Source organism: Phalacrocorax carbo, chromosome 1 (genome assembly GCF_963921805.1).
Source record: "Phalacrocorax carbo chromosome 1, bPhaCar2.1, whole genome shotgun sequence".
NCBI classification, from domain to species: domain Eukaryota; kingdom Metazoa; phylum Chordata; class Aves; order Suliformes; family Phalacrocoracidae; genus Phalacrocorax; species Phalacrocorax carbo.
In genome coordinates this window covers 216,787,066-216,799,304 of record NC_087513.1, presented here as the reverse complement: position 1 = coordinate 216,799,304, position 12,239 = coordinate 216,787,066, and the positions used below count along the sequence as shown (strand labels likewise).

Here is a 12,239-nt window from a genome sequence, read left to right as displayed (position 1 = left end):
TAAAGGGGAGCAAAATAATGCAGTGGGACAGGCAGCCCATCGGAGTCGTGGACCATGCTGGGGATAATCCCTTGGTTCAGGAAGGGATTATCAGGAAGGTTCAGGTTTCTGCAGGGAGAGCTTGGATGGGAGGAGCTTGTGGACACTGAAGATTGACCTTGGTTAGTCAAAAGGGATCACCTAAGTGATGGACTGTGTTTTTTTGAGGGAAGGAAGGAAGAAAAGTGTTTGCATTTCTCTGAAATCCACTTGTTACCCACTTTCCTTATTACTGGACTTCCACAAGCTCAAGAATGGGTAGGGGATCTTCTGGGACGATAAAAGAGTATACGGGAACTGGCAGCTAATGGAAGAGGCACACTCTGGAAGGCACAGCGAAAAAGCCTGCGGTGCAGAAAAAGGATGGGAACTGCAGCAAGATGTAGCTTGGGGCTGCCGAGGCAGTTCTGTAGGGTTCTTGTGCAGCCTTCAGGTTTGTGAAATTCAGTAGTGCAGCACGTGGATGAAGTAATGTTGTACCGTAGCCTTTTTGAATTGCCAGGGTGGTAAAAAGTAGCAAGAAAACATCTAAGAATGCATTGGGATTCAAGAAAAACAAAAGGAAATATAGGGGAGGTGATACGAAAAAGGCTGAAAGTGCTTGGTGCCGCCTTTGGATCAGAATTCTGAAATTGCAGGAATGTATTAAAAAAGCAAGGGGATTTCGATCAGGGGTTACCTATGCGGGGCAGAGTAGGAAGCCAGGAGGTAAAAGCAAATGCGTCGGGCGTGGTGCGCAGGCAGCGGCTGGTCGATGGGCAGCAGGCAGGATCCGCTCCAACCGTAATGATTGTCTGATTCTATCTCAATTCACCAGCGACCGGCCTTGATGATCCGAGACGTCTTTTCCCACCTTCATGATTCTGTGATTCAATAATTCTATGACTACAAGAGGGACACTGAGGTGCTGGAGCGTGTCCAGAGAAGGGCAGCGGGGCTGGGGCAGGGTCTGGAGCACAAGTGTGCTGGGGGGCGGCTGGGGGAGCTGGGGGGGTTTAGCCTGGAGAAGAGGGGGCTGAGGGGAGCCCTTCTCGCTCTCTGCAGCTGCCTGAGAGGGGCTGGAGTGAGGGGGGGGCTGGTCTCTTCTCCCAAGTCACCAGTGACAGGGCGAGAGGGAACGGCCTGAAGCTGCGTCAGGGGAGGGTTAGGTTGGATGTGAGGGAAAATGCCTTCCCTGCCAGAGGGGTCAGGCCCTGGCACAGGCTGCCCAGAGAGGTGGGGGAGTCCCCGTCCCTGGGGGGGTTCAACCACCGTGTAGCCGTGGGACTTGGGGCCATGGTTTAGGAGGCCTGGGGGTGTGGGGTTGGGGGTTGGACGTGATGACCTGAGAGGTCTTTTCCAACCTTAACGATCCTATGAGTCTCTGTACCTTGTGTCCTAGATCCTGGCACTCACTTGCACTTCTCATCCACATTTGTGCTTCAGCTGATAAACTGAATCAAGTTTGGGGCCTCCAGTTGGCCATCGGAGGGTTAGGTAACCTCTCTGGATCTTCTCCATCCCAACACGTCAATGAAACAATAGGGTTTCAGATAGTGTCTAGGCTTCAACGTGGGAATTGCTGTATCTAACCAATTTTAATTTAGGTGATGCTGTCTCTGCATCTGCCCAATCGTGTGTACTGTGTTGCAGCCCATTTGAAGACTAAAATTGAAATAGCATAGCTTGCATGAAACTACTGGTTTGCGCATTTTTATTTGTAGCATGATTATCTACAAGTAGACAAAAGCTTTTGTCTCTCTTATTTTAGAAGATGGTGTGGCGGAGGAGTCTTTGTCAGACCCTGGACCCAACAGTGCCTTTGCTGTTTTGCAAAGAAGAAAATATCCATGGCATTTGTGTAGAGTGCATGAACATGAAAGCATTGTAGAAACAAACCGATCTTCACATTATTGTTAGAGTAGAGAAATGAAGACACAAAATTAAATGATGTGGCCGTACTCTTGGGAAATCACTTGCTGGCAACCAGGTGTAGGACTTAAAACATTTCAAATACTCTGTCCCTTTTGTCATTATTTCCAGCTGAGAGAAGAAAAACTACAAGAAGACAAAGCTTCTGAGGATCTCATTCACAAGTTCATTCTAGATGACATGGACGTTGCAAAAAGAAAAATGGAAGAACAGCAGAAGAAAGATGAACCTTTAGTGCTTAAAGTGAACCAGGAGTGTGTAAGTAAGCTCGTGCTTCTCTTTCCTCTCCCCATCATAGAGGCTGACTGGTAGGTGAGATGCTGCTACGACTCAGTCCTGGAACAAGAACCAGGTTTTTTTAAGACCGTGACTGGTTGAGTATCTCCTGTTCCTGCCCGTTGAAACTGGGAGCTTGCCAGGGTTAGTTGACTGACTTCGTTATAGCCCTTGAAGGCTATGAGCTAACAGATTATAAAGATCCGCGTTAATGAGAACTGTCTTCCAAGGTTTGTTATGACTACAGATGTTCTTCTAGAGGTTTCTGTCCCCACTTTTACCCACTTCACTCATGACTGAAGGTGCAGCTCTTCCAAATGCATCAGTTAAATCTGCTCTGCTTTGTGTATCCTTGGTCTCCAGGCATATGTGCATTTCCATGAACATTTCTCCATGACCCGTCTACAGCGTAGGTGTGCAACCCTGTGCTCCAACAGATTCTTCATGCTGAGTCTTGCCTGTTTCTCATTTCAGTTGTGAGACTCCGCAGGAAATGCTTTTAAGATTTAAAGACTGATAGGCTGATACGAGGGTACTGAATAACGCCCTGTAGTACCTTTCTTGTAGGGTTTTCTCGCGTTTCCTTGACCAGTAAATTAACTTTCTTCAATGACTGACAGCTATACACAGGAGCTGCATGCTTATTTTTGCGCTATTTATGCTTTTGGGGCCAGTCCCTGAGCTGTTACAGTTCCAGCAAGGAGAGCCGCGCGAGCACGTGTATCTGCGTTCTCAGTTTACGTCCTCTAGGTGTAATCACTACGGGGGCTTTTGGAATCTTTAATCTCTTTGCAAGAGAAAGCTTTCTTTTCCAAGTGATTCTTTTTGTCGTACACATCAGCTAACTCTTCCTTGATTGACTTCAGTTTCCTGAACGTCTCTCGGATTCAGAGAATGAAGAACCATTCCAGGGCAAGCAAACGCATCGATCGGCTTTTGTTTCCAAGAGCAGCGCCTACTCCTTTGCCTTCCTTTCAGGGTAAGATGCTGAGACTCGGTTAATGTTCATTACAGCTGTAAATCACACGTTCTTTTGACTGTTGTTCTAAACACACCTGAGATGCTTTAAATGTAACTAAAATGGTTGTTCCAGTCCAAAATAAGTAATATTTTTTCTCGAATTTTAGAACAGACTGATTGGTAGAGTATCTCTGTCTGATGACGTCCTACCTTTTATAAGATCCTGGGGGTTAACGAAGTCAATGTTGATCCCACAAAGCAGAAGAATCATTGCCTGTAGATTTAAATGACAGAAATAAGGTACAGAATCCTGCGCGATGGACTCGAGCGCTGGATCCTTCTTCAGCGCAGATATTAAGAGAGAGCGTCAGCCCCAAACAGCTTCTCGGTGAAAGCAGTTGCACGACGCGGTGGAAGTTGCTGAGTAACTAAGTGTTTGTTCACATGAGAAGCACAGAGGTTTCCATAGCATCGTCATTAGCTCTGACCTCAATTAGTTACAAGCCATAGGCGGAGGTGTCGGCGTGTTTAGCGCGAAGCCCTTGAACACAGACCAGGGCTCTGTGGCAGATCCAAGATTCCGGGATCCCTTTGTCTCCTAGAGCTGGGCGCTGCCGGGCTGATGCCTCCCCCACAGGTAGCTGCTGCCAGGGCTGTTGGGCTGCCTGTTCCTGAGGTCACAGTCTCTCACACATCTGCTTTTCAGGAACCTAACCGCCAAGGTGGAAAGGAGCCGGAGCTGCAACGATACCATTCAGGAGAGATCAAAGAGCAGGCAGAGATCAGCCCCAGCCAACAAAACAAAGGTACCGGCTTGCGTCTGGAAACAGAGAGTTTCCATGTGTAAATGTTCTTATCTGAGGTTACACAGCGCCGGCAATCTGGAGCTATAAAACACTGTGTTTGCGGCGCTGTCAGTGCTGCGATATCGCCATGGGGCCAATCGCTTCCTTGTAGCTCACAATAAAAACCTGCTAGGTTAGAAATTACTAAGCAGAAAAGCAGACGGCTTACAGTGTTGTTGGTTATTGGACGGTAATTGGACGTTGGAGGGTACTCATCGTGCTTTTGTTTTGTAATTAATTTTCTTTTCAAGGCTGAATCCCCAGCCAATTGAAGAAAACTCTTCTAGAAGTTCAGAAAAAAATCCTCTCTTCTCCCTTTCTCTCCTGTTCTTTCCAAAGCAGTTTAAACAGAGCAAAACTCATCGCTCTCCTGATGTTAGGATACTTTCTTTTCCACTTCCACGCTATGGGAAGAGCTGGCCTGGTCTTGCGTCCCCTCGCATCCAGCAGACCAAGTGAATTAACTGTCTCTGTTGCCCTGTGCAACAGGCCTGGCTCTTCAGTGCACCGCAGTGCTCCAAAATGAGCGGTGACCGCGAAGCACCGCTGAAAACGCGAGCCAGAGGTTTATCAGGCTCTTCCAGCAGTAACTGCTGAGCACCTCCCACTCACTGGAGATGACCTTTGCCGACGCCGTTCCTCGCTCCGTGCCCGGCAGCACCGCTGACCTCTTTTGGCCCTGCCAGCAGATGCAGATTTTGCACGCTCGCTCTCGTACTGATCTCTGTCTCTGGGGCCGTGCTCTGCCTCCTTCCCGATGTGCCTCTCGGGCCCGTGGGATCCTGGTGGCTGGTAGCAGCAGCTTAAGTCATGAGAGTTGTGAGTTCTCAGCCTGGAACAGCTCCAGCGCTGCTCTGCCGGGGATGCTCACTAGGATGTTCCACCTTCTTGTGCTGACACCCCTCCTTCTTGGGCTCAGTTTTCTCCCAGATGGAGAAGGGGAGGGTTCAGTTCCGGAGGCCCCGTAACAAACAACAGCCTCTGCAATCCTTTGGGAGGTTAGTATGGTTGGTGCACTTGGCTTAGAAGATGTTAAAATCCCCTTTGGGCACATTAAGTTGACCCCAGTGATCACCCAGCTTGACATCTCTGAGGTTATGGACATGGACCATGGCCAGATTTAAAAGCCTGGTCCAGTTCCCATCTAAGCTGATAGGAGCTGGACTTTTTTTTGAGGCAGATGGTTTATGGACCTGGCCCATTAAGGCTTGTATCACCAGTGTGTTCCACAAATCTCTTTTGACCCCAGAGTAAGCTAGTAGAAACAACTCTCTCTTGGGTTAAGCAAGGAAAGGCTAGCATTGTCTCAGACTAGCTGCTGGATAAAATAACTTCATCTTAGAGAAGAATAATACCATTGGCAATTGTGAATGTGCAGCTTTGATTTCTGATTATTTGAAGCTGGATTCTGTCGCGTTCCAAACGTGACTGCATTAGGGGGTGGCCTTGGAGATGACAAGAAATGCTGCTCTTAAGCTCTGCTAGAGGCTGTCTCCAGCGCGGGGGCCTCGGTGTGCTCATCGAGGTTGTTCCACCAGTCTGCCTCAGGCGCATACACACCTTTTCTCGTGACGTTTTGCAGCGCAGTGCGTTAAACCTGGGCCAACTATTTATTCTTTCTCTCCCACGGCTTGGTAGGGAACACAAAACCCTTTGGAGATGATTCCCCTTGAAGAGCATGGCTTCCTTCAGCCAGGGCGGTGCGGTGCTTCTCGCTTTCTCCTTGTCTTGCCTTGCTTCAAGCTTTTTGCTGCCAGAGTGGTTGCCACTTGCCCTACCCCAGCATCCAGAACAGCTCTTACACCGAAATAAGTCTGAGACCCAGATCATGCTGGACTCCAGTGTCCCCTGCTTATGTGATATATCAGCCATGAAAGGTGTCACCACCAGCAGAGGCTGCCACGGCTGTTCCAGAGAGTTCTGCAGCTGGTCGGCTGCAGAAGCTGAGCATGGTAGCCTCACGTTCTCCTGTTTCCCTCTTCTCCTCTCACATGCTTGCCCGTATTTATCTCAATGACAAACTTTTTGAGCTGTGGTGCCTTGCCTTGCAGGTGCCGCCCGTCACCAGCACGTCGACGCCGCTGGTTGGAGTTTTGTCGTCCACCCAAAACAACCGCTGCCTCTCCGCCCCGGACCTGACAGCAGAGAAACGCCTGGTTCTCAACCCTGTTTCGTCCCTCTCAGCCCTGCACAAGCCGGAGCGGTCCATCAGCCCCGAGAGCAATGACAGCATCTCAGAAGAGCTCAACCACTTCAAGCCTATCGTCTGCTCCCCGTGTACTCCTCCGAAGAGGCTACCTGATGGCAGAGTCCTGAGCCCTCTCATTATCAAGTCCACCCCAAGAAACCTGAACCGGAGCCTGCAGAAGCCGACCACCTACGAGGCCAGTCCTAGAATACTGAAAAAATGGGAGCAGATATTTCAGGAGCGCCAGATCAAAAAGACTCTCTCTAAAGCGACCCTTACGTCCTTGGCTTCCGAGCCCGGGGAAGACATTGTAGTTCCTGATATCACCAACTCCAGCAGTTGCACTAAAGAGCAGCCACAAGTGCAGGAAGATCACCTTCCACCTGACACAACAGGAGATCCTCGCCCCGAGCTGGATTTCTTTCCTTCTATCAGTGAAACGAAGCTGGGAAGAGGGAGCGAGAAGAACAGAGATTCACAGGCCTTAACAACGGACGACAGCGCTGCCGAACCAGATGCGAGATCAAACGTAACCTCCCTAAACACACGAGTGTCCGAAGTCCCTGACCTCAAAGTGACGGCGTTCATGGACAAATCCTGTCTTAGTCTTGGCCCGAAAATGCTGAGCAGAAGACTCATGGGCGTCAGCGCATCGCTGCCTGACAACAGCACGCTCGGAGTCCCCGTCAAGACACCGGGAAAAAAGCAGCTGAAATACCTGAATAACAGCGAATTGATCAACGTGCAGAACAGCACCTGCAATTCTGTTGAGAACATCATCGGGGAACAACCCCCGTCGCTGAGACGGGGTCGGAAGAGACGCTGCAAAACGAAGCACTTGGAGCACAACGGCTCCGTCAAAAGACTGAGGCACGCGGCAGGGGAGGTGGGCTTGCCTCCGGAGGATCGCTTGGTACGGGAGATGGAGCAGAAGCTCCAGCAAGAGGAGGAGGACAGGAGGTTGGCCCTGCATCTGCAGCGGATTTTCGACAGCGAGAACAGGACAGTGGATAGGCGGAAAGTCAGAGTCGATCGGTATCTGCTGCGGTCGAAGAGCACTCTGGGTGCTAAGTAGCACTGGTGGACGATGTTGCCTTTCTAGAGGACGATGAGGTTTATGAGATTATCTTATAGGAAAACTATTTTTTGTCATATTTCCACCCACAACAATTGTTTTTTCATTTTGGTGGTAAGACATTGGTAGGTCCAGTTCAGAGAGAAGCCAGAGTCCTTTCAGATTAACAAAACAAAAAAAAAAAAGAGAGGAAAAAAAATCCTCCAGCTTTCTGGTCCATTGGTCTGAAAGAAGTGTCCGTCGTCCCCGTGAATACACTGCAACGCCTCTACGTGCAGTCGGTGACATTCGGGTTCCCCAGCTGGGAGGGTCGCGTGAGCAGTACGCGGGGTACGGGATAAGGACCTCGTCCGTTCCTTGCCTTGTCGCTTCAGTATGCCACGAGAAATCAGAGCCCTGCTCATGGAAAGTAGGCTTTTTCTGTCCTAGAACCAGCTTTAATCTCTCTGCCCGCCCCGCTTTCTTCCTTATGCTGCAGCTGGATGTGGTGGTCAGACTGTTACCGGTGTCGGCGTGTTCAAATGACCTGACTTGAGGGCTGTTGGGGAGGGAGGCTGATCCGCGTTTCTGCTAGGAAGTACCAAATAGATCCACCCGTAGCGCTTATAAATGAATGTATCTCACTGTCTGCACCAGCAGTACAGATCGTAGGTTACTTTCTTGAAGTAGAAAGCCAAATGCCGTGAAGAAAAACATAAAATAAGGATGTTTACTGAAAAGCCTTATAGGAACTTGTACGTTCGTGTTAGTGACACAGCAGAGGGCTTGGGTGGAGCAGCTGGGAGCCGTGCTCTGGGCGCTGTGACCCAGGGAGCCAGTGCAGCTTTTCTCCCAGTCCCTGCTCTTCCGAGGCGAGAGGGTTTCACGTTCTTCCCGCTAGCGTTGAAGTCTAGGAAGGGAAGCGGTGGCCGGGTGATTTCAGGAAGGACGTTCTCCCTGCTGACATGCACCCTGCAGGTTCTTGCTTGGTTAAGAGATCCCTCAGCACACGAGACCTGTCCTTACGCATCCACGAGCGGCGCGAGGAGGCATCCCCGAGGTATCTGACGCATCGCCGTCCTCTCCCAGGCGCCCGGCGGTGGAGTTGGGACGGGACGCCAGCCCTTCCGGCCCGCGGGCACACGGCCGCAGGCGCTCAGGGCGACGCAAGCCTGCCCTGCCCCTGCTCCGAGCTAGCTGCTGTCTTCACGTTCAAACCACTAACAAAGTTCAGGGGAGCCACACACTAAAAATTGCTGCTTAAGGCATGGAGTCAGGCCCAGCAGCCTGGACCAGAGCTAGTTCGGAGCCTGGGCTTGGTGGAGCGTGTGTCATCTGCCTGCATGTGGCCTTCAGTGGCATCTTGGTGTTTCTAACGCTCTTCCCCATCGTCCATTAACAACACAGTCATTTCCTTGATTATTTCCAGTAATTCAGGCTCGGAAAACATCAGCTCAACTTGATACTTGAAAGCTGCCTTGCAGAGTATTCACTGGGGAACCGCGGTGCCCACAGGGACCTTCTCCGGGGGCGGAGGCTGCGGCGTTGTCGCTCTCGCTGACCCGCGTGCCAGATGACGAGCGGTGTTTTCAGGATGGAACTGAAGCACAGTGCTGGGGCAAACTTACGGTGACCCGTGGCGTGAAGGGAGGACAGCCAGTGCATTTGAACAGGTGGATCTGATCTAAGAGAACGGTCGTTACCCAATTTCCTCTTCTCTAAAAACAAAAAATGGTTGAATTTCTCCCTCCATCTTAAATGGTTAAAAAAAAAATACCAATCAGGAACTGGTTTTCTTTTTCTCTCCCGGCAAACCTGCGTAACTGCGAGGACCCTGGCGCTTTTTTCCTAAGTGAACTGGATTTTTTTAAAAAAAAAAAGAAATCTTATATTTTAATGGATAAAATTTATATATTTTAAATACTATATTTCAACAGATTGACACTTTTGTTTTGAGAAATCTTATAGCAATGATTCCATAATATATATATCTATCTCTGTATCTCCTTAACACACAAACTACTGGATGTTTAAAGCCGTACCTAGGGCTCGCTAGACCTGGCCTGCTCTGCCTACCCGCTGCGGCTCGTGGGCCGTGGCTTCCCGTGCCCTCTCACACGCCGCAGCCTCGTTAGGTGCTGATCGAAGCAGGCACTTTTGACCCAAACCGAATCCTGCTCCTGCCCCCAGCTGTGAATTGGAAGGAAATTAAGTAATTAGAGCCTTGACCGGACCTAGAAGAGCAGCGCAGAGAGAAGTAGCGATGGCCTAGATCTGCCCTCTGCAGCAGGAGGGAAACCCACAGCTTGTGCTCTGAATTCATGCCATTTTTCCCCAACGTTTTGAGCTAAAGCACGCACTTCTTGAGTGCATCTCAATTTATATTTATTTTTACAGGCCTCCTTCTCCCTGCCCCTTCCCCACAGTTAATCCTGCGAGCTCAGATCAAACTTCCCTAAACAGTTTCCTTATTTCTCGCTGCGCTTGTGTGGGTTTCACCCGGGCTTGGGCTGCCGGGTGCTCTCTGAGCAAGCCAACACCACAGAAAACTAGATTTACACGCTGAATGTATTCTTTCCCCTCTTGAAATGGATTTCACAGTCCCAACACATCAGGCCAGTGTCTTAAATATCTTCTTTTTAAAAGATTACCTAAATATTTAGTTTTTTGTGTGTTAATTTCCTCTTTCTAAATCCGAGCTGGGCGGAAGCGTGGGAAGCGATGCCTAAACTGGAGCTCGCCCCCAGCCAAAAAAGGCTTAGTGGGACCCCTCGCGCCCCCGGCTTCCCAGACCTCGCCTTCGCCGGGCAGCCGGCACCCCTGGGAACAGAGAGCCCACGGCCTGGCAGCGCTGCTCGGCTCCCTGAGCATCGCGCACGGTCCGTTGCATCCGCGTTGAAGGAGACACCTTTGGACGTGGCGTCGCCATCGTGTCGCGGAAGGGTTGCGGTTGCGGCGGCTTTCAGTAAAGCATCAGGCTGGGATCGGTCTTTTCTCATGAGGTTGCTCGCCCACAGGTTGTTTTGCTTTTAGTCCGATGAAGCTGTTGGCGGCGTTTCTCCGTTCGCTTCTCCCTCTTGTTGCTTAAGGACTTGGGAAGACATGGATCGTTCTCGCCTAGACCCCCTCGCCTTCTTCCTGAGCTAGCGAGAGCGACCGCCCTGGCCGCGATCCACCCGAGGCGGCGTCGGGTTCGAGACTTGAGGCGGCGTCAAGCTAGGATGAATGTTTTTATTAATTTAACACTCTACGTTTGTGTAAGCTTGCACAAAAAAAAAAAATTAATTGTATATAATTACACTTAAAAGAGCAGGAATTCCCAGCCTCCACCCTTTAAAGGTCCTTTGCCACAAATAATGCCAGCTGAGAAGTAAAATACCTCTTGCTGAACGGTGGGTGCAGCACAAGGTCTGCAGAGGCTCTAAGATGAAACCAAGTATTTATTTCCGCTTACGTGAAAGTCATTTCTAACCCTCCTCCCTCCTGCAGCCGCCTTCTCTGCGGGATGAAGGCAGTCCTTGCCGGCTGTGGGACAGCACGGGCGCGCGAGCACCCTCCCAAAATGTGAAGCTGTCTTCTCTTGTGAGGGGAAAAAAAACAGGTCAAGGGATTGCACTGCCGGTGGCGCTGGAGGGGCTGGGGTCGGTTTGAAGATAGAAGGATCGTGTCTGCCAAAGATACCGGTGACTCCAGAAAAATTGCTTTCTGACCCTCCGGAGCTCTCTGCCTGGGAAAAGAGGTACGGAAAGGTCCGTGTTTGGAGTCAGTGAGATCAGATAAATGAAGGAAAAGTGCCAAAAGAAGGGGTCCCGCCAGATGATTGTATAATGTTGTTCTATATTGTCAGTATTTTTCTTCAAATGCTATTGTACATGCAGTGCACAGTAGTCATGAAGTGTAGCTTGAACAAGCGCTTCTTTGTATTTTCGTAATGAGAGCAAGGGGGGGGAGGGTTGAAGCCTTAAAAGACTATCCCTGGTTTTAAAAAACAAGCCTTTAGCAATGCTCCGAGGACAGACCCCAGGGCTCCGCCTGGACCCTCCGACAGCCCCGTGCCGTCTCCCAGTTGTCCAGTGAAAGGTTGACGAGGAGCTCGTCCCAAGCGCGGGGCGGGGAAGCGTTTGACGAAAACCCGACCTCTCCCACCCGCTGGGAGACCCGAGACGAAAACTAATGACTGTTGGACGTGACGGTCTCGCGTCCAACCGTCGTCATCGGCCACGGAGGCCGTCGGCGCGTCCCCGCGGGTGGCAGCTGGGACGCGATGCCAGTTCGAACCACAGCGCGGAAGCTGGGATGATCCCCGCGTGTCGCACACATCGGACACAAACTTTTCCCTTCCCCGTGTCTAAAACACCGCGAAGCGTCGGCTCTAGCATTAGCTCTTCACTATGCAAACGGAAAACCTTCACCTGGTTGCAAAGGGGGTTTGTGTTCGCCTGGTTTCCTTGGTGTTTACTGTCAAACTGTTCAAAACAAACCTAGATGTTGCTACACTTCTTTTCCCCCCCAATAATGCTTTAAATCATTGCGCTTTCGTGTTCTCCTCAGCTCGCCAGCGGAGCACCGGGGTGGTAAAAAGACTTACGGTTGTTTTTGGGTCTCAGCTGAACCACCGTGGCTTCATCCGAATGTTTTAAAAAGCGATGGAAGTTACTGAAGGACTGTAGACTTGCATGTGTAAAATGTGTGGGTAAAATGACATGCAGGCGTCTGTCATGTTGTGGCTTCTGTTATTTGGAACAGAGTAAACCCTGCTTGTGAAAAAAAAATAATAATAATTGTCACAAACCAGAAATATGCCAACTCTGTACAAATACCGTGTACATTTTAACAGCAATGAGGACTTTAACTGCAGGACAAAGGCCGAGGTTAAAACAGAATAAAACCAGGTTCTGACAGTGAACTAACCTGTTTCTGCTGAAGTTGCTACGCTTGGAAACAAGCAGGACCCTATTGCTGCTTA

At 50.2% G+C, this 12,239-nt stretch overlaps 1 protein-coding gene across 2 annotated transcripts in view; it reads left to right on the top strand.

Moving 5' to 3' along the window:
- RNF169 (ring finger protein 169) overlaps positions 1-12,179 on the top strand; it is a 32,285-nt gene extending 20,106 nt beyond the window's left edge. For both annotated transcript variants that reach the window (XM_064441587.1, XM_064441588.1), the window contains exons 3-6: positions 2,062-2,208; positions 3,093-3,205; positions 3,893-3,992; positions 6,083-12,179. In XM_064441587.1, coding sequence (XP_064297657.1) covers positions 2,062-2,208; positions 3,093-3,205; positions 3,893-3,992; positions 6,083-7,294 — 1,572 coding nt within the window. In that variant the 3' untranslated portion in view covers positions 7,295-12,179. The remainder of the gene's footprint in view (positions 1-2,061; positions 2,209-3,092; positions 3,206-3,892; positions 3,993-6,082) is intronic.
- Positions 12,180-12,239: the final 60 nt, after the last annotated feature.